At 42.2% G+C, this 22,817-nt stretch overlaps 1 protein-coding gene across 5 annotated transcripts in view; it reads right to left on the bottom strand.

The window, feature by feature from the left end:
• Positions 1 to 10,462: 10,462 nt before the first annotated feature.
• Positions 10,463 to 22,817, bottom strand: part of LOC109384417 (signal-regulatory protein beta-1-like) — a 160,962-nt gene continuing 148,607 nt past the window's right edge. For 3 of the 5 annotated variants that reach the window (XM_019645741.1, XM_019645736.1, XM_019645739.1), the window contains 4 exons: positions 17,298 to 17,618; positions 16,395 to 16,715; positions 12,353 to 12,462; positions 10,463 to 11,699 (listed from right to left, as the gene is read on the bottom strand). In XM_019645741.1, coding sequence (XP_019501286.1) covers positions 12,356 to 12,462; positions 16,395 to 16,715; positions 17,298 to 17,618 — 749 coding nt within the window. In that variant the 3' untranslated portion in view covers positions 10,463 to 11,699; positions 12,353 to 12,355. Of the gene's footprint in view, positions 11,743 to 12,352; positions 12,463 to 16,394; positions 16,716 to 17,297; positions 17,619 to 22,817 lie in introns of all 5 variants that reach the window. The other 2 variants (XM_019645737.1, XM_019645738.1) reach the window with 2 other exon arrangements.

Here is a 22,817-nt window from a genome sequence, read left to right as displayed (position 1 = left end):
ACCTTCCCTATCTTGGCAAAGAAAATAGACATACAATCCCAGGAAGCAAAGAGAGTTCCAAACAAGAGGAACCCAAAGACGACCACACCAAGATGCATCATGATTAAAATACCAAAGATTAAAGACAAAGAAAGAATCTTAGAAGCAGCAAGAGCAAAGCAGTTAGTTATCTACTACCAATCAAAGGCTATAGCATCCTAAAAACCAAACAAAAAAACTGAGGTGAGCCTGTGTGTCAACGTCCTCTGAATAGTACTTCCTGACATTCATTAATATCTGTGTATTTTGTATGCTATTGTACAGAAGTGTTTATTTCACCTAACTGGATTGCATTGACAAGGTTATGTATTATAAAATTACCAAAAGGTTACAAGAAAAGTTTTCAGCTGCACTTCATCCCTGAGTTAGGATGGTTCTCTAGAACTAGATCCCTAGGACCATTTACATGATCTCTCAGGGAAAGCTCCCACCAGCAGTGCTAAATTACATGCAATTTTTTTTTTTTTTAGCTGAGCCATCCTGCTACCTGTTGGCAGCTCAGTGGCTGCTCAGCTCGGGCTGGACTCGAACCGCTGTTGCTCAGAGCTCAAACTCTTGAGTGAGCTCTTAACCAACTGAGCCACTCGGCCGGCCCCCTAAATTACATGCAATTTTTGAGGCTGGGCACCAGTTCATGAAGACACTAGGAACTGGATCAATATCACCACTGAACTTTCAGAGGGTAATGACATCTGTTCATTTCTAATTTAACTAAGTTTAAATCAGTGATTTACCTTTGAAATGCCATTTTAAAAATTCAGATTAGGGCCGGCCGAGTGGCGCGATGGTTAAGAACTGGCTTGGGATGCCAGAGGGCCCCGGTTCGGATCCCACATATGAGGGCCAGTGACACTGCCCTCCACAGCTAAGATGCTGGACAACAGCTCAACCTGGAGCTGGGCTGCCGTGAGTTGCCGCAGGAAACAGCGTAGGCTGCAGCCCTTGCTGCAGTGTGTAGCCAGCAGCCAGCGTGAGTGGCCAACAGCCGCAGTGAGCGGCCGTCCAGAAGCTGGCAACTGATCTGCCTCGCCCGGGGAAGAGCACAATGATGGTGACTGCCAGCTTGGACCAGTGAAGCAACGTCCTCCACAACTAGACTGAAGAACAAAACGACAGCAACTTGTCTGTTCCCCTTCCCCCAATTCCTCAGCGCTGTTCCCATCCCCCAATTCCCCAATAAAAATCTAAAAAGAAAAAAAAAATTTCAGATTAACCATTTAAACCTTCACAAAGCAAGAGCCTAATCTCTTTTAAAATCTGCTATTTACACTAACATATATGATTATTTCAAGTAAGTATGAAAGACTTCAGGGTGTGGGAAATGGTGCACACATGCGTTAAATGCAGCAGCTTTTTGTTTTGTTCCAAACACATGACCTCACAGCATAATCTGACTCTGCAAATTGAGAAAATGGCAGAAATGGGGTGGGATTTGAAAAAAAATGTGGAATGAGTATGGTAGATAATGTTTACTACAAGGATATAGTCAAGAGGACAGGCAGGTGTTAAAATGAGCCATTATCTAAAATAGTTACTTGAACAGTTTTGTGATTTTTGGGAGGAGCAAAACCATCTTGATTTTATTTTAAATTCTAACTTCAAGACCTTGGAACTTCAATTCAGAAGTCTGATATAGAAAAAAATAACTCTCCTACAAGAGGATATTTGGATATGTAAATGTATCATCATTAATAATGTGTTAAAATTATTTTAAAGGTCATTGCTTTATCTTAAGCATGGATTAAGTCCTGGAAAAAGGATGAAAAAAGTCTCAATATTTAATATTGTTACAAGACTTTTGCAAATTGCCATCCAAGGAGTATAAGCAAATAATGGTAACACCTTCCATTAATTGAGTGGTTAATATTTTCCCAACTTTACTAACTTCATACCTATGTTTCAAGTCAGGTATTATTTTCAGAGTATTATAAACCATAACCAATAAACATACATAAGAAATTTAAAAAAGGGGTCTTAATCACTTGTGCAAAATCTCTTTCACCGTATAAAGTAAAATATTCACAGGTTCTGGGTATTGGGACATGGACGTCTGGTGGGGGTGGGGGAGGGCATTGTTCTGTCTATAACACACATCTCTCCTGACTATTACAGAAACCAGTTGCCATAATAGAGAATAAGTTTTAGCCAAGATATGGAAAAATGGAATCCCTTGTGTATTGTTGGTAGGATTATAACGATGGTGTAGGTACTGTGGAAAATAGTCATGGTTTCTTAAAAAGTTAAACATAGAATTTATCATATGAGCTAACAATTCCATTCTTAGGTATCTACCCCCACACAATTAAAAGAGGGAACTCAAACTGACACTTGTACATCAACGTTCATAGCAGCAGTATTAACAATAGCCAACAGTAGTGAAAACAACCCAACTTCCATCAACAGATAATGGATAAACAGAATGTGGTATGCATATAAAATGTGGAATCATTCAGCCCTTAAAATCAGTGACATTCTGATACATCCTATAACATGGATGAACCCTAAAAATATGTTAAGTGAAATAAGCCAGATACAAACAGATAAATACATGATTCCACTTGTATAAAGTACCTAGAACAGGAAAATTCATAGAGACAAAAGGTAGAATAGAGGTTACCAGGGGCTGGGGAAAGAAGAATGGGACTTATCGTTTAATGGGTACAGAGTGTCCGTTTAGGATGTTGAAAAGGTTCGGGAAATGTACAGTGATGATAGTTTTACAACATTGTGAATGAACTTAATGCCACTGAATTTTATCCTTAAAAATAATAAAACGGCAAATTTTATGTAATGTACATTTTACCACAATAAAAATATGTACTAAAACAAGTGATTGGCCCATGAGAGCCTTTGTGTTGGACTAAATGACTCCAGGAAAAAGTCAAAATGTGTGGTTCCAGAGGCTGGTAGACTTGAGAACCTGCACTGAAATGGGGATAAGCTAGCAAGAAAACAGTGAACTTCAAACTTGGGTTCTGAAAAGAATTGTGGGTGGTTGACTATTTTAGACAATGAGTTATGAGTTGAAGAAACATGGGTCACATTTGGGCCAATTATTTAACTTTAGGCGCAAGACTTCCCAGTTTGATTTCACTGCCTAGCCAGCCAATCTCTGGACACACAGAGAAATACAAAAACTTTCCTTCTTATTTGAAGTGTCCTAAAAAACAGGCACGCGTTCTGGTGGCAGGGGTATAAATCAGAGGAGGAGACAGCTGTGGCACCACAAATAAATATTGCGTTCTTTTCTATATCTTAGCTTCTCCTCAGGGAAAAGCTCTTCACTTTGCAGAGTGTGAGCTGGTGAAACACACCCACTTAGCATTATTTGTAACCGAACATGCCTCGCAGGAGGCCACATGCTGTCACAGGGCAGGCCCTTTAGTGCCAAGGACATCAGCAGTTTGGGTTTTTAAGTCTGGAGAAGGAGATTGAGGGCGGAGAAACTGAACGGCTAAGACAAAAATGGGAAGAAATATGCATGAATCCTGGAGGGAGAGATGGAGAGAATAGAGAAGGGTGGAGAGAAGAGGGATCAGTGTTGAGAGGAGCAGGGAATGGCAAACACTCTGCCTCCTCATATTTACCTCTCTCCCCATCCTTTCCCATTAATTCTAAACTTGCACGTCCAATGGTCCACTCACATTTTTCCTTGGATGGAAATAAACATCTCAGTCAACATGTTCAAAATTGAACTCCTGAATTTCTCCCATAAACCTCTGTATCTCAGCTGAGCCACCTTTATTCCTCCAGGTGCTCAGGTCCCAAACACCTGGAGTCTTGCTCTCCCACCCAAATCCTATGCATCTGGAAAGTCTGTTGCTGCCCCTTCAACTGCATCCACAATCTACATCCTTTCCCTGTCTCTACTCCTGTCCTGGTGCAAATCACTTTGTCTTGTTCACATTAATGCAATGTCCTCTTACATGCTCTCGTGGCTTCTAAATCCTGTGGTGGTCTATTCTCAACCAGGTGCTAGAATACGTTAAAACTCATGTCAGCTCACGTCACTTCTTTCTTCAAAACCTTGTAACAACAACCATTTTACTCAGAGCAATAGCCCAAATCCCTGAACACAGCAGGAAGAGTCTAGTCTCAGGACCTTTGCACATGCTGCTCACTGTCAGGAAGGCTCTTCCCCCAGGAAACCACATGGCTCACTCCCAACCTTCTTTTAATCTTCACTTAAATTCCCCCTTCTCAGTGATGCCCACACAGACTGTTTAAAATACATCCATCTCAAAGATTCCTCCAATTCTCTTACCCAGCAATACTTTTGTTTGTTTTTTTTTTTTTTTAGCTGAGCCATCCCGCCACCTGTTGGCAGCTCACGGCTGCTCAGCTCGGGCTGACTCGAACCGCTGTTGCTCAGAGCTCAAACTCTCGAGCGAGCTCTTAACCAACTGAGCCATCTTACCCAGCAATACTTTAATTTTTCCTTATTACTTATCACATTCTCATACACTGTATTATATACTTATTACATCTGTTGTTTACTACCATTTCCCTACTAGGACATAGGCTCCATGAGGGCAGCTACTTTTTGTCCCTTTTATTTCCCAATGCACGCCACGTTCCCATAACCAACTGTTTCTGGCATATGGTTGATACCAATAAGTAATTGTATGATGTGTGAATTGCCTAATGCGACACCTCCCTGAGACCCAGAAGTCTATTTTAAGTGGGTAACTCTGTGGAAATTATGTCAGAAACTGAAATTCCCAAGTAGAGAACTTGGTGAAAAACAAAAGCAACTTTTGCTTAGCAGGAAGCAGAAGGGCCCAGGAGAAGAAAACCACAAATGCTCTCCTCACACCCACCTCCACCCACCCCCATTCGCAGGAGCTCCTGAAATCTCCAGAGGATGGAAGTGAGGTCACAGGCATATAAGAGCAATGGTTACGTGTTGGGAGCCGGCTGCACCTCAGTGTCTCACATGGCCTAGCACACTGCTATTGTGACAAACCCTGAAGCTCTGACTGAGAAACAGATACTGCTTTGTGTTTTGGAAAATTTAAATTCCCCTTTGGATGCCCCCAGTAGGATAAAGATCTGGCACCCCTTCTTATATTGATTATTTACTTTAATGAAATAAGTGAGTTTTGGACATATTACGATAATTCTGTTTTACTGTTAGTTTCTTAGTGATAGACAAGTTATACACCTTATAATTCTTAAGATCCTGTTTAGCCAGTTGTGTTTGAAACAATTGCTAAGTAGTAAACATCCTTTAAGTGGCAAGGCAGGAACTCAGCTCTGGCCATTATCGGTAGAAATGGAAACATAGTTAGGATAAGTTAGTCATTAGTGAAGAACAGATCCGGCTGTACCCTGTAATAGAAACATCGTGCGGAAGTAAAATTCTGAGAAAAACCAACTTCTAAGGAAAATAGACCCTGGGAAGGAAGGCACATTGAAACTATGTAGAAAACAATTTCCTAATGGGTAAAGGTTTAAACTTGGAAAAACAACTTTGGGAAAAACAGCTCAATGATGTAAATAGTTACCTGCCCAGTATAAAAAGGACAGGCTGTGAAACTAAAGTGAGACATTAATTCTTGGAAGTGTTCCTGTGTTTCTCGCATTCTTCTTTTGTTGCCAACATCGGCTCCACCTGAGGGAACCTCTGGACCTGTGGGAGCTGGTGTCCCACGGTTAAGAACATGAGCTCTAGAACCAGACTCCCTGTGTTTAAATCACAGCTCTACCATTTACCATTGAGTAACTTTGAATCTTTCTGAGTAACTTTGAATCTTTCTGTATTTATGCTTTCTTATTTATAGGTAGGGTCGAGAAGAGGATGTACCTTGGATATAATGGTCATATGAGATAATAGCCCTGGGAGTTTCTGACAGTATGTGCACATGGTGAGTGTTCAAGAAATCCACGTTATTACTCAATAGATTTCCTGAGACTTCAGCTGATAATTAGATGATACAGGTGTGGATACAGATATAAATATGGATATGGATACAATTATAGATATAGCTCATACATGCAGGAATCTCTGTAACTTTGACCTCCTCCCTTTTTAATTCCTCACGTCATCCATCATGGAAGAGGGACTCAGATAGCAATGCACAAAAGTTCTACTCATTTACCAAGTGAGAACTATGTTTTTCTTAAGAGTTTGGGTGACGAAAACTGGCAAGTTTGGAGAAGTAGAAAGGAGGGAGGGTGGCTGAGAGACAGAAACTAAACATCTGTTCATGTGCACTTCATGAAGACTGAAAAATGACTTGAAGAGACAATAAGGAAAGCCATTTCAAAAATCCTGTGTGCATACGTGTGTGTTAATTCCTCACACCCACTCATACACATACACATATATGCATTCACAAATATATACATATATACATATATTATCTATCATCTCTCTCTATATCTATATCTCAGTACCTTGGTTTGGCAAGCATAATTAGTTCCGGAAACGAACTACTTGTATTGCAAGACATCGCTCATTTACCAAGTGAAAATGTATTATTAAGTTGGAGCAAAAGTAATTGCAGTTTTTGATACACGCGTAATGGCCAAAACCGCTATTACTTTTGCACCAACCTAATAGAAATGTTTGCTCGTCTTGCGGAACACTCAAAAACCAAGTTACTTGCAATCCAAGGCTTTAATATGCATGGCCTAGCATGCTTACACACGTACAGGTTGTTTTGAGGATTAAATGAAATTGTAATTCATATTAGAAGCTTAGTAAAATTTTGGCACATAGGTACAACCCAACACATCATTAACAAAAGTGTGTGAGTAAACACAGCCGATTTGAATTCTCCCGATATCAGGTGGCATGGTGGATGATAACTATTCTGTTTCTTTCTCTGTGTATTCTGATTTTTTTTGCAACCAGTCTCCCCTTAGAAGTGAGGCAGCATAACATGGCTGAAAGAACAAACTCTGGAGCTGTTTGGACTAAACTTGAATCCTGGCGAACCACTGCCTTACACAGATGACATTGGGCAAGTTCATCTTTCTGCCTCATTTTGCTCATCTGTAAATTAGGGAAAATGGTCATAGTTCTCACACAGGGGTGTTGTGAGGATTAGACAAGTTAATACACACAAAAGCTGTCGCTGTTGTAGTTTGAAGCATCATCTGCTTTGATGCCTCTGGTAACCGTTACAGACAATGGACTCACAGAAAATATGCTCACATCCCTGATTTCATGCTCTCAGATAATGCCTAGTCCTTGGCCTTCTGTGGCAGCACTGGGTGATACACTGTGTTTTCCTGGAGTCTTGAAAAGTCCAGGGGCAGCAGGAGGACCAGGGCGCTAGGAGAGGGGATTATACCTCAAGGCATGCTCACCTGTGAGTCCCAGCAGTAGAGTCAGCAGCAGGCAAGGAGGAGGGTGGGGCCAGGAGGCAGGGGTGGTCATCCTGGAGGCCTGAGCAGGCAGTTCTGTCAAATGTGCGCTGGAGAACCTGGAACCTCTGCTCTGTGAGAGGAGTAAAGCCCCGCCTCCTGTGATACAAGAGGAAGGGCCTAGGATGAATTGAAATAGCTGTGACACAGTTGCCTGCTACTAGATTCTAGACAGTTCCTGCTTCTAGATTGTGAAATACTGTGTTGTTGGAAAAGTCATGATGCATTTTTCAATGAAAAACATAGAAAAAAATACGTCATGACTTTTCCGACAACCCAATAGAATCAGGCAGTGAAAGCAGCTACAAAGTGAAGAGTTATTCATCTTACGATTTCAGAGAGACTTGGACAGACCTACAAGAAATAGTGCTTCCTCTCTGCCTGGGGCCTCTGCTCTCTACTGGGCTGCTCACCCCATCTGAGGTCTTCATGGTGATGCCCCATTTGGGAGCCCAGGCCAAGAAGGGTCTGGGGTTGTGAGTTGTGTCCCAAATTCCCAAGTTCAGGATCCTAGAATGTGGGTGGCCTATGGCCTCATCTGCTCCAGCCTCACCAAGAGCTACTCAGCTGGAGGAAGAGGGTTCACCAGGTCTCAGTGTTGGAGGGAACCAGGTCTGCCCCTGAAATGACTCCTTATTCTAATTGTTTTGGTGGACCTGGTAATACTTAGCCCAAATGAGAGTGCAATGTGGACCTCAGTAGTATTTTAAGTGCCAGCATCCAACAAAAGGAATCCTATCCTGACTTCTTTTAGGAGAGGAAGTGAGTTGTATGACTCAGCAATTACACTCTTAGGTGTTTATGTCAGAGAAGTGAAACTTACATCCACACAAAAATCTGTACAAATATTCATAGCAGCTTTCTTTGTAATAGCAAAAAACTGGAAACCAAAAAGGTCCAATAATAAGTGTACAGTTAGTCACACTGTGGTGTGTGGTGCTTCCATACAAGGAAATACCACTCAGCATGAGCAACAACTTGTAAGTGTCTCGAAAGCATTATGTTGAGTGAATAAAGTCAATCTCAAAACATCACACACAGTATGATTCCACTTATATCACGTCTCGAAACTATAGGATAGAGGGCAGATTGACATTAGCAGAGGTCAGGTACGGTGGGGATGGGGTCACTATAGAAGGTGAGCACAGGGGGACCTTTATGGTCATGGGATTGCTCTGCATCCTGGTCATGGTGGTGGTGACACCAACACACACATGAGAGATCAATATAGGCAAAGCTGGGAATGTTACAGGATTCAGCTCTTAGGCCCATCACATGGTCATTGTAATGTAGACACTGACTATTCAGTTATCCAAAATTATAATATAATGATATCAGGGTGATGGGGAACAGAAAGTGTGCATGTGAGGCATGAGGTCAGGAGCAACAGAGCCTATACCACACCTTCTATTGTGAAAAGTCCACAGTAATGCCTCGGAGTGAGAAATCAAGAATGCAACAGAATAAACAGGGGTGCATATATTTTTTTGAGTTAGTGTTTTGAATTTCTCTGTATAGATACCTAAGAGTGGAATTGCTGGGTCATCAGGTAGTTCCATTTCCAGTTTTTTGAGATACTTCCATACTGATTTCCACAGTGGCTGCACCAATCTGCAATCCCACCAACAGTGCACGAGGGTTCCCTTTTCTCCACAACCTCACCAGCACTTGTTGTTTGTTGATTTATTGATGATTGCCATTCTGATTGAAGTGAGGTGGTATCTCACTCTTGTTTTTATTTGTATTTATCTAATGATTAGTGAGGTTGAGCATTTTTTTCATGTGTCTGTTGGCCATCTGTATGACATAGAGAATATAATGGTAAGTAAAATAAGTCAGACTGGGAAAGACAAATACAGCATGCTCTTATTTATATGTGGAGTCTAAAGAATAGAATAAATGAGGAAACTAATCAGAAACAGTCTCAGAGACACAGAGAAAAAGCTGAGGGTTGCTAGATGGGAGGGGGTGGGGATGAGGGAGAAGGTGAGTGGATTTGAAAGCACAGTTGGTAACCACAAGATTGCCATGGGGATACAAAAGACATTTTCAGGAATATAATCAATATCATTGTAAAGATTTTGTAGGGCATTCGATGGGCACTTGTCTTATTAGGGAGACCACTTCATGGACAGTGTAGATGCCTGACCACTGCGGTGTACACCTGAAGCTGAAGCTGAATAATATTGAATATCAACTACAATTAATATATATATATATATATATATATATATATATATATATATCCACAGAATGTGGAGTACAACATAGGGAATAGAGTTAATGGAATTGTAACAGCTATATACGATGTCAGATGGGTAGTAGATTGGGGGAGGAGGGTTATCACTTTGTGAGGGGTGTAAATGTCTAACTATTACATCGTTTTGTACACTTGAAACTAAAAAAGAAAAAGAAAGAAAGAAAAGAATGCAATAGAAGCATGCTACATGAAGATGAGGTATGGCAATAAAATTTTAACAATTCAGCTGAAACAGTTGAAAATGGTTCCCCCTTGGAGGTTGGAAATGGTGGTAGTTTAGGAGGACTCCAGTTTTCATATGTAGAATTTTTATAACTATTTGTCTCTTAAAACACCTGCATATGTAACTCTGATAAAGCTGGAAATAAATTCTGGATAATTAGTATTGTAAGAGTTGCAAATAAAAAGAATGCCCATACTATTAGCACTAGGAAGGGTTTTATAAGCTTGCTGGTATGAGTGTTGATCAAATCAATTAACATTCTAAACAGTAGCCCCAAACCCAGAAAATAGTAATTAAAAATTTTAACATTCCACAAATATAAAGTGTCTTTAACAGCTCTAATTAGAGATGCATAAAACCATTATGGGGGAAAACATGTAAGGTTGTGAATTGAAAACCATAAAAGAAAACATAAACAGAGGTGTGTCATGTCCATGAATGGGAAAACTCAATATTAAAAATATATCAGTTTGCCTGAATTAATACATAACTTTAATGCAATCAAATAATAATCCTTAAAGGGGTTTTCATGAAACTTGACACAGTCATTCCAAAACGTGTTTTGAACCAGTAACAGCCGGGTAATTTGAAAAAACAAGAAAATGTATATAGCTTTGCCTAAAAAGATATCAAAATTATTATAAAGCTATTCTAATTAAAGCAGGGTAGTTCTGATAGAGAGATAAACATGTAATCAATGAAACAGCTCATCAAAAGAACCACATATTGTATTTATGGAAATGTGATATATGGCAAAGGACACCGTGCAGATTCTTGGGTGCTGGGTAATTTATCCTTGTAGAAATAAAACAAAAGATTCTCATGACCTATAATAACACACTCCAGAGAAACACAGCTAGGTCAAAGGCATAAATAGAAAGAGCAAAACTTGATCAAAAATTGAAAACAGATTTTTATATAACAAAAGCTCCCAAATGATACAAACACTGCTGCTTTGCCGACCATACTAGAGGAGCATATGTGACAAGGAAGTGAAGATAAGAATGCTCACTGCGAAGTTGTACTAGCAAAACATTAGATATGAGAAGAATCAATAAATTATAGCATATCTTACAATAGCAATCTTTAGAGCTGTGGAAAAGTAATACAGTGGAGCTACATATATAAACATTAAACACAAAAACTATGTTAAGCATAAAAAATAAAATTCCAAAGTGGTGTATACAGTATAATAGCATTTATACAAAATTTGAAACATGGAAAGTAATATTAAATATTGCTTAAGGATTTACACATATGTTATAAAAGTATAAAATCATGCTAGAGAATGATAACACCATATTCAGGACAGAATTTTACAAAAGAACAGAGAACATAAGACAAAATGTTACTATTTTGTAAAGATAGGATGGTAGGACCATTGATATTTCTTATATTATTTATTATGTATTTAAGAATAGAAAAATGCTTATTCAACTTAGTGATTTCAAATATATACGTGTTAAAATGAAATCACACTTGCAAAAACTCTGGATAAAAGTAAAATGCTCTGAATATTAAGGGTTGTTCACGACCAGGGCAGGAAAGAAACCTGTTGTCTTATCTTCTTGATTCTCTTTTGGGTGGAGGCAGGGCCAGTTTGAAGCTCAATGCACAGGGTCCAGACATGCCCGAGGCCCCATGACCAAAGTCCATCCTTAACTCAGCTTTACCATCAGAGAGAAGGGCCATCAGGAGGGTGTGTGAAGGGAGCATGTCCGTGGTGGAAGTGGGTCTGGCAGAGTGGAGGGCAGGGGTCTTGAGTAACCTGTAGGTCTTTGCAGCTTCTCTCTACTTGAGCTGCTTGGAGAGGGCAGAAGGCAACGTATTACAGGGCAGGCATGAGCTGTAGGAAAAATCATTCATTCACCAATTCATTCATTCATAAATTCCACAAACATTTATTGAGCACCTGCTAAGTAGCCGCCACTCTCTTTGGCCTATGTTTGACGTGCAGATCAGAAATAAAGCTCTTAGTCACTACACCCCAACACCTCTCTCTGATATCTGAACTTACTTACATTCTCCTTTGCCACTTGTTAGCATCTCCAAGTCCCTCACATTGGGTCTAGTAGCTCATTTTGCCATTTTTTCACTTATTCATTCCAAAGATATGGCATATAAAAACTGAAATATATAATAGTTTGTAGGTGGACTCTTTGGAATTTTGGTCTCAGAGTTTTGACCTTTATTCACCTCTACACCTGGAACCACTATCCCCAGGAACCCCAGGAACTCAATTTGGAAACCTTCAATCTCTAGGGAACTATACAATGTGTAAGAATTGGAAGCCTCTGAGCATTTCAAAGACATTTAGAAAAAATAAAAGTATTCACAACCCTCTCATGAGGGTGAATCAGGCTTCTGGGGACCATGTTACTACATGGGTGCACCCTGGATTCCTTTTGCTTCCCCTGACCTTTCTCCCTGAAAACTATGGCCTGCCCCCAACTTACCTGTTAGAGTTTCCACCACCTGTAGATGTAGGTGACTGTGAAACTTGTCACTAATAGCACCTTTAAGCCCAGGAGGACAGCCACAAAGATAACAGCAGGTGCCTCTGGACCTATGAACAGAAGTAGATAATGGGGCTCTGTGAGTTTAAATACCTCAGTCCACTCAGGAGACAGAGGTGACCCATCTGCATCCAAAAGTGGAGGCGAGTTTGCCTGGGCTCCCATTGGGCTTGCAGGTGGCGCAGGCTTCTGTGGACAGTATGAGGTTGGCCCGGATGGGAGGCTGTGCCTCATGTTGCACCTTACAGGCGAGAACCCGCTCAGACCCCTGCAATGACGCGTTCACCAACTGCAAGCTTTCCAGGGTATAGGTCCCATCACTATTCTGCTTGGGTGTGGGTTGCTCAGCTCCCTTGCACATATGGCAGTTCTCCAGCCAGGTGGATGCACACTCTATGGGTAGAATCTCAGCACGTGGCAGGTAATGGCCACCAAGTCTGAGAAGGTTGAAGACTGAGACACTGTCACTGCAGGCGCAGTTGACACAGCCCAGAAAAAGCAGACAATTACTACAGGAAGTCCACTGTGGGGGCCTGGGAGTCCTTGGTGAGAGGGTCATCTTCCCCGGATCTGCCACAGAGAAGGACTGACGTATTGTTTATCAGATACGTGCATGCGTAAATGCATGATGAGTGAGAGGATGACTGCTGCATGGGTGGAGAATAAATGGGATTCTGAATGGGATCATACAGCCTACCCTTTTCTTTTTTTCCAAATTGGCCATCTCGTCACAACAAGGTTACAGCATGGGTTAAATTTGAGGGCATTATGTTAGTGAAATAGGCTAGTCACAGATAGACAAATACTGTATGGTTCTACTTATACGAGGTGTCAAGAGGAGTCATACTCAGAATCTACCCCTAGAGGGACCAGTAGGTCACAGCCTTGTCAACCCATTTTAGACATCTGATCTCTAGAACTGTAAGATGATAAATTTGTCTTGTGTTAAGCCACTAAACAGGTGGTTACAGTGGCAATAGGTATCTAATTCAGGGAGGCAAGAACATTTTAGAAGGACACATGAGATTAAAGGGACAGGTGTGATTTATAGTGCCTAACTTCTGTGTGGAAAAGGTAAAAAAAGACAGAAGTGTTATTTTGCAAATCAGTGATGAAGGGAAAAAGAAAAAAAAGAGAAGAAAGGGAAACTTAGGGTCCTGGAATGCAAAAGAATCCAAAAAATTGAAGAGTCAGAATCTTTCTCCCACTATCAAAACCAACTAATAAACCAAAAGCTCTGTTAACATACCTGGATGATGCTATACTGACAGAGAATGGTCCATTAAGATAGAAATATTGTAAAACACCCAATAGCATAAACGTGACTAAAAAGATGTGCATCTTCACACCAGCCCCATCAGACTGGAACTGCAGTGGCTGGAACCTTCAGTCACCAGGGAGGACTGTGACATCCCAGTACAGAGGGTCACATAGACACCTAACACTGCTCCAGCCAGCCAACCTAGATTACCCAGAAAACCATTTTCTGCCTTAGTACTTAGCAAACATGTCAGCTCATGTACTCTGAGAACAACCAGAAGTAACCGCCCTGTTCTGAGCTCCAGCAAGATGAAGACTCCAGGGCAAATGCAAGCTGGTCCAGACAAGGTGGTGGAGACTCACCTCTCCTGCTCTCCCTGTTCAGTACAACTCTGACCCTTAGAAATGACACCAGGTACAAGCAGAGGAGGACCTTTAAAAGAGTAAAGGAAGGCAGAATGGCAAGGGACCTGAGGCCCAGAGGGAGGACACAGCATCCAGGCATCGCAGGTCCCACTCTCCTAACTCCCCAGGCGCAGAAGGCAACCCATGTGTGGCATTAGAAACAAGAAGAGTCTGAAGTAGTAATGTAAGTGCCCACCTCAAGAAGTGAGAAAAGCAGGAACAGAATCAACTGAAATCAAGCAGAAGGAAGGAAATAATAAAGGAAAGAGGGAAAAGTAATCAGTGAAACTGAAAACAGAGAAAAAAAGAAAATCACTGAAACTAAAGCCGGGTCTTTGAAAAGATCAATAAAATTGAAAAACTTCTATCAAGATTGAGGAATGAAAATGGAGAAATGACACATTTCCTATATGAGGAATGAAATGGGATATTACTACACCCCCTGCAGATATTAAAAAAATAAGGCAATAATAGGAACAATGCTACAGGCTGACATTTGTGATTATTGCTGGCCCATTGTCACAAATGAGGAGACAAAGAGCTGTGCTGTGGCCACTCACAGTCACTTGGGTGCCTTGTTCAGACTCAAACTCCACACACTCAAGGATTGCCTTCTGGAATTTCAGAATAGTAGGTTTAGACACCTGCTCATGCATAATCCAAGTCAATAAATCAACTAATAAGTGTATGCGAGGATGTGGAGAAAAGGGAACCCTCATGCACCATTGGTGGGATTGCAGATTGGTGCAGCCACCATGGAAAACAGTATGGACTTACCTCAAAAAATTGAAAATGGAACTACCTCAACCCAGCAATTCCACTCCTGGGTATCTAACCAAAGAAATCCCAAACACTAATTTGAAAAAATATATGCCTTCCTATGTTTATTTCAGCGCTATTTACAATAGCCAAGACTTGGAAACAACTGGAATGCTCAACGATAGATGACTGGATAAAGAAACTGTGGTACATGTATACAATGGAGTATTTCTTGGCTATAAAAAAGAATGAAATCATGCCAGCGAAGTGGCTCAAGTTGGTTAAGAGCGCGAGCTCTGAGCAACAGGGTAGAAGGTTCAAATCCCACATGGGCCAGTGAGCTGCGCCTGAGCTGAGCTGCTGCCGAGCTGCCAACAGGTGGCAGGATGGCTCAGTCGGAGAGAACATGGCAGGTTCGACTCCCGCATGGAATGGTGGCTACGCCCACCTGCAATTAAGATTGAACACGGCACCTTGAGCTGAGAGTCTATGAGCTGCTGACAGGCGGCCGGATGGCGAATGAACTTGGAGCTGAGCTAGCTGCGCCTTCCACAACTAAGATTGAAGGACAACAACTTCGCTGTTTCCTCTTCCCTGATTCCCCAACACTGTTCTCCTTCCCCAATTCCCCAATAAAATCTTAAAAAAAAAATTAAATCTTACCATTTGCTACAACATGGATGGACCTTGAGAATATTATATACTCAGAGAAATAAGTCAGACTGAGGAAGACAAATACCATATGATCTAACTTATATGTGGAATCTAAAGAACAAAATAAATGAGCAAACAAAACACTCAGAGATACAAAAAACAACACCAAAAAACTGTTGGTTGCTAGATGGGAGGGGAAGGGGATGGGGGAGAAGTGAAGGGAGTAGAAAAACCAAATTAGTAGACACAATATAGTCATGGGGATATGAAATACAGTATGGGGAATATAATCAACATTGTAAGGTGCCAGATGGACACTGGACTTATCAAGGGATCACTTCATAGACTGTGCAGATGCATGACCAATGCATTGTACATCTGAAGCTGAAGTAGAATAATATTGTATGTCAACTATAAGATAGATATAGATATATAGATAGATAGATATGGTCATGGGAGGTGGACTATAGCATACAGAAGATAGTGGTATTGTAAAAGCTATATAAGATGTCAGAGGGGTAGTAGCTTGGGGGAGGGGGTTATCACTTTGTGAGGGGTGTAAATGTCTAACTATTATGGTGCTTTGTACACCTAAAACTAACAAAATAAAGTAAAACAAATGACTGAGGTAAAAAAAAGTCTCGGATGCAATGGAGACCAGGCAGCAGGTAGAAAGAGCAAGGAAAGGGGGTGGGCTGACACGGATGGTGAGCGCAAAACTGTTAGGTGAAGAAAGCCAGAGGCAGGACGCTGTGAACAATGATCTCCCGCCCTCCCTTCAAAATTCTTCCTATCTTTAGACTTCTATATTATTCTATAGTAAACACGAAATAACACATAACTTTTTTAAAAAGAAGATAAAATGTAAGTAGAAGTGGAGTGGAGGCTTCACGCTGGGTTTCACCTGTGCCCTGGTCCTTTGGGTGGCCAGAGGTCTCCAGGGTAAGGTGTTTGGTGACCGCCGGCTGCCCATCGTGCTCCACCTGGCAGGTGAGCACCACCTCCTCCCTGTGGGCAGGTAAATTCACGAGGAGCCAGCTCATCCGGTTAAAGGTTCCATCCTTGTTCTCTGTGAGGGTCGAGGCCATTTCTGTTCGGGACAGGTTTCCGTTCTCCAACCAGGTCAGCTGTAGGCGCTGGGGGTAGAACTTCTTCACCTGACAGGCAATGACCTTCACCTGGTTCCCTGCCACAGGGTGTTGGGTAACCTCCATGATGGGCGGAACTGAAACAGCACAGGCAGAAGCTCTAACCTCATGGAACAGACAGATCACAGGGGAGGGCTCCATCACTTAGCTCCCCCCACCACAGCAAGGGGTCACCCAGGACACTGCCAGGCATACAGCAGGTGCTCAAACACTGAGGGTGCTCCTTGCATGTGAATAAAATATTTAAGCACAGTGTCCTGAACACAGTAGGTGCTCAAGTACTGGTAGCTCCTATTAGGGTCAAATGAGGGAAATCAACAAACACAGGCCCCAGCATGCAGTGGGGATGGACTAACTGTAGCGAAATGAATGCACTCACCAAGCACATAGGGGCTTGGCTATAGTAGGTGCTCAGTAAAGATTTGCTTTTGGTAAAGCAGATGAAGCTACTGAGCACAGAGATTGGCTCATAGTAGGTGTTCCCTGGCAACTGCTGCCAGTGAACAGAAAGGAGTGAGCACACATCTGGGTACTTGGTGATGGGAAGAACTGTTAAGACTATTCCAAGAAAAACAAAGTCTGGAGTACAGAGCAGGGGGAGGAGCCGGCTTGGAGGTTGGGGGCCAGGAGTGGGCTTCTCTGGGTGGGAGGGGATCTACCTCGGATGGTCTCAGACAAGTTGGCAGTCCCACGAAGAGGAGGGCCCCCCTTCAGAGTGACATGGACCACCTCGCAGACCACCTGAGAGCGAACGTCCCCCGGGGCCAGCACCACTGTGGCTGTGCGGAATACGCTGTAGGAAGCGCTGTCTCCCTCCGGGTACACTGTGGTCTGGGAGGCTGGGAGCTCATTTCCATCTTTGAACCATTTCAGGACGATGTTTCGGGGGGAGAAGCCATGGGACTCACAGGTGAAGCTCACTGTCTGCCCAGGTAGGGCCCTCACCGTGGGGCCTGATACCATGGGGGGAGAGGGTTTGGCTACAAAAGAACATAATAAACAATAAATACCATTGTGATTATCACCAGTAAGGATAATCATGCAACACTGTTACAAAACTTCTCATTATTATTTTTTAATTCTTGTAATAATGCTAAGAGGCCGTTGTCATCACCTTCATCTACAGAGGAAGACACACAGGTCCTCGGAGGTGAACTCTGAGTAAGGGGCAGGGTCAACATGCAATTCCAGGCCTGAGTTCAAAGTCCACTTTCTTTGCAGGTGATTTCCACCAGTTTGGACGTAGGATGAAAATTACTGATCACACTTTGTATTAACTGTTCCTAGCTGGCTTCCAATCCTCACAGATCCCTAATGGGACTGTTATTACCAGCACTTCCCATAAGGGGAACCTGAACACTGGAGGGAATCTGAGACTTGCCACGACCATCGCTCACTGAGGATCTGCTCTCTCACCAGGCTCACTGCATCCTGATACCATCCTGCAAAGGGTGGTGTGATTATCCACTTTCTGCAGGTGAGAGGACTGTGGCCCAACAATGGGTACTGGGTGACAATTTTGAAATATCACCTTGATTTAGGGCGCTACTCTGCTGGATGACCCAGTTCCTTTCCACAATCCTAAACAGAGTCCATGATTATTCCCATTTTATAAATGAGAAAACTGAGGCAGAGAGAAATGAAGCGACTATCTCCTCACCACACACTGTGTCCCAGGGATATTTCTTGGGGGTCCCCCAAAATTTATGTGTGTGAAGAGAACAAGAGCCCCACCTTCACAGGCTGACACTGACCACTGCCCTCCCCTTATCTCTCTGGGACTCTTGGTTTCAAAGTGCCCAGACCTGGGGACCCTGTAGCTGTAAATGAAAGACGTGGGCTTCTGACAACTGATTGTAGAATACAATCTCTTGCACATGAGGGGCCTCAGGCAGCCTCTCAAAAGTGGCTCTCCCTCCTCATCCTCACTCTGTAGACACAGGAAAGGGGGAGCATGGTGGTGCTGGCATTGCAGTGGTCCTTCTCTGCTCTATCAAGGCTACTGTCTCCAGACTGCACCTATAGGCTGCTCAGTGAAGGAAAAATACCACAATGAAGGGGATAAAGATTCCAGAAGGCCTACAATTTTTTTTTTAAGATTTTTTATTGGGTAATTGGGGGGATGGGAACAGTGCTGGGGAATTAGGGGAAGGGGAACAGACAAGTTGCTGTCGTTTTGTTCTTCAATCTAGTTGTGGAGGATGTTGCTTCACTGGCCCAAGTTGGCACCATCATTGCGCTCTTCCCAGGTGAGGCAGATCAGTCGCCGGCTTCTGGACGGCCGCTCACTGTGGCTGCTGGCCATTCACGCTGGCTGCTGGCTACACATGGTAGCCCATGGCAACCCACTGCCACAGGGACTGCAGCCTACGCCGTCGCCAGCGACTCGTGGCAGCCCAGCTCCAGGTTGAGCTGTTGTTCAGCATCTTAGCTGTAGAGGGCAGTGTCACTGGCCCTCATATGTGGGATCCGAACCGGGGCCCTCTGGCATCCCAAGCGAGTTCTTAACCATCGCACCGCTCGGCCGGTCCAGGCCTACAATTTTTTTATTTAAAGTGTAGTTGGCATATAATATATTAGTTTCAGGTGTGCAAACTAGAGATTTGACATTTATATACCATACAATGTGATCACTACAGTAAGTGTAGTAACCAAGTAACCATCTGAAATTGTGAAAAGTCATTATGATATTATTGACTGTATTCTCTGTGCTGTGCACTACATACCTGTGGCTTTTTTATTTTATAAGTAGAAGTTTGTACCTCTTATTCCCCTTCACCTTTATCACCCATTCCCCAATTCCCCTCCCTTCTGGGAACCATTAGTCTGTTCTCTGTAGCTGTGAATCTGTTTCTGTTTTGTTTCTTTAGAATCCACATATAAGTGAAATCATATGGTGCTTGTCTTTCTCTGTCTGACTAATCTCACTTAGCACAATACCCTCTAGAACACCCATGTTGTTGCACGTGACAAGACTGAATACTTTCACTGAGCCATGTCTTTTGGGAACAGGATCAGCACATCATGAGACATTTGTGTATCTGTCTGATCTGGGACATAACGTACCCCTGCCTACCACATAAGGCTTTTTTTTTTTTTAATGAGGAACAGAACAAGATTTTAAGAGGAGAGGGTTGGAGCTTTCTCCAATCTCTGACAACCACAGTGAGGTGTGACAGAAGCAGGGGCCATGAGTCTGGGGCTTGGAGCAGACTGGGTGGGGAAGACTCAGATGCTTGGGCTTCAGTCTCGGATCCCCTACCTGTTCAGGTCAGGTCCCCTCTCTGAGCCTCAGTGTCCTTATCTGGCAAAAGGGAGCAGATGACCCCTCCCCCCCCAGCACTGGTTATAAGCAGTAAAAGCTACGAGGAAGACACAGCATCTGGCACGCTGCTGCTCCTTAGCCCCCTCCCGCATCCCTGCTTTCTCACCCAGGGCATCATCTGGGCAGGCAGCTAGGGGTAGAGGAACAATAACTTTACCAGGAGGCAGCAGATATGAGTGGCAATGGTGCCACTTGCTAGCTGTAATTGCCTAGGCAAGGGATGTACCATTGGGAACTCGTGCAATACCTGCAAAATCAGGATAAAGTCACCTTCTCTATGTCCAAGGGTGGTGGGGAGACTCGATTGCTGAAACAACTAGGAGGAAAATTTGGCAATATCACACAAGTTTAAATTCATGTCTCCTTTGACCTAGCAAAGCCAATATCAGTGGGCATCTACCACTTGAGCAGAGTGACGCATGGACAGGGTTATCCACTGCAACTGTGTTTTATGGCCTAAGGTTGAGAACAACTTATATCCATCAACAGAAGAGTATAAATGAATGATTCTATCTCCATACGCTGCAGTATGTGCAGCTGTTGAAACAGTGGGGAGTTCTAGGTGCTGCTATGGAGGTTTGATTTGGGGTAATGGGGCTGAAGCTTGGGACAGGTTCCCAATCACCTCGGGCCTCAGGGTCTGATGTGAAGGGCATCTGAACCTGGCAGAAACCAATAACAAGGCAAAATACAGGCTTTCTGTCCAGTGATTTGCTGTAATACGCTTTTAATTTAGCCTTCCTGTACACCAAGCTCTTTAATGGAAAGGGTGTCTGTCTCTGGGGCAGGAGGAAGCTGGCCTGAAATCAGATGGGGTTCTGGAGTAATCACCTCACCAATGGCTCTGTGACCATGGACAAGAACCCTGTCACTTCCTTTTTTGTTTGTTTTGTTTTTGCTTAAAACAACACACATTTATTATCTTACAGTTCTATAGGTCATAAGTCTGCTATGGGTCTCACCAGACTAAAATCAAAGTGACAACAGGGCCAAATTTCCTCTTTTAAGGTTCTAGGGGAAAATCCTTTTCCTCCTCATCCAGCATTTGGCAGCGTTCTGTTCCTTGTGATTGTAAGACTGATATCCTGCTGACTTGCTGTCTGCCAGCTGAGGGCTGTTTCCAGGTTCTAGAGGCTGCCACATTCCTTGTCTCATGGCCCCAATAATGACTGATCGAATTCTCACACTGAATTTTTAAAAATATTTTTTATTAAATATAGCTAACAATATTATATTAGTTTCAGGTATACACAGTAGTTATTCAACATTTATATACCTAAGGAAGTGACCACCATGGTAAGCTCAACAACCATCTGACACTGTACCACCCTGCCATAATATTATTGACTATATTTCCTGTGTTATACATTACATCCCCATGACTTATTTGTTTTAGAACTAGAAATTTCAACCTCTTATTCCTTTTCACCTTTCCCCACCCTTTTAAAATTTTTTCATTACACTTAACATTCAATATTATTTTATATTAATTTTGGATGTACAGTATGGTTATTGGCTATATTTCCCATGCTTTACTTTACATCCCCACGACTATTTTGTAATTACCAATTTGTATTTCTTAATCCCTTCCCCTTTTTACCCACTCCCAACTGCCACTCGTCTGGCAACCATCAAAATATTCTCTGTATATATGAGTTTGTTTTCTGTTTGTTTGCTTATTTTGTACTTTAGATTCCACATACAAGCAAAATCACATTGCATCTGTCTTTCTCTGTCTGACATACACCATTCAAGACATCACCCTCTAGGTCCATCCATGCCACCAAAGGTGGCAAGAACCCATTGACTTCGTGGATGAGTAATATTCCATTGTATATCTATATCTATATCTATATCTATATCTATATCTATATCTATATCTATATCTATATCTATATCTATATATCTGTCTATCTATCTATCTATCTATCTATCTATCTATCTACCTATCTACCATCTACTCTTTATCCACTCACCCACTGATGGACACACCCAGGCTGCCTTCACATGTTGGCCATTTTAAACAAGGCTTCAATGAGCATATGGATGCACATGTTCCCTTGAAGTAGCATTTTGGGTTTCACCGGATAAATACCCTGAACTAGGATTACTAGGTCTCTTGTGATAGCCTTTATTTTGTCTGGTATAACTATTGCTACCCCAGCTTTTAAAATTTATTTCCATTTTCATTAAATATTTTTTTTATCCCTTTATTTTCAGTCTGTATATGTCTTTTGATCTGAAGTGAGTCTGTTGTAGGCAGCATATGTAAGGGTCTTGTTTTCTTATCCATTCAGCCACCCTCTTTTGATTGGAGCATTTAATCCATTTCCATTGCAAGTAATTGTTGACAAACATATAGTTACTGCACCTGTATTATTCATATTATTTATTTTTATTTTTTTGTCTTAAAGAAGTCCTTGTAAGATTCCTTGTAATTCTGGTTTGGGGTTGGCAAACTCTTAGCTTTCTCTTGTCTGGGAAGCTCTTTATCTGTCCTTTGATTCTAAAAGATAGCTTTGCTGGGTAGAGTAATCTTAGTTGTAGGTCATTTCTCTTCATCACTTCGAATATTTTGTGGCAATCTCTTCTGACCTACAAACTCTCTGTAGAGAAAACAGCTAACAGTCTTATGGAAGCTCCCATGTAGGTAGATAACTGTTTTTTTAATTGCTGCTTTTAAGATTCTTTGTCTTTAACCTTTGGCATTTTAATTATGATGTGTCTTGAGGTGGGCCTCTTTGGGTTCATCTTGTTTGGGACTCTCTGCACTTCCTGGGCTTGTGTATTTATTCCCTTTTCCTGGTTAGGAACATGTTCCTTCATTATTTCTTCAAATAGGTTTTCAGTTCCT

This window comes from Hipposideros armiger, unplaced genomic scaffold, assembly GCF_001890085.2.
Source record: "Hipposideros armiger isolate ML-2016 unplaced genomic scaffold, ASM189008v1 scaffold_94, whole genome shotgun sequence".
NCBI classification, from domain to species: Eukaryota; Metazoa; Chordata; class Mammalia; order Chiroptera; family Hipposideridae; genus Hipposideros; species Hipposideros armiger.
Note: the sequence above shows the minus strand (reverse complement) of the source record. Positions and strands in the feature narration are given on the sequence as shown.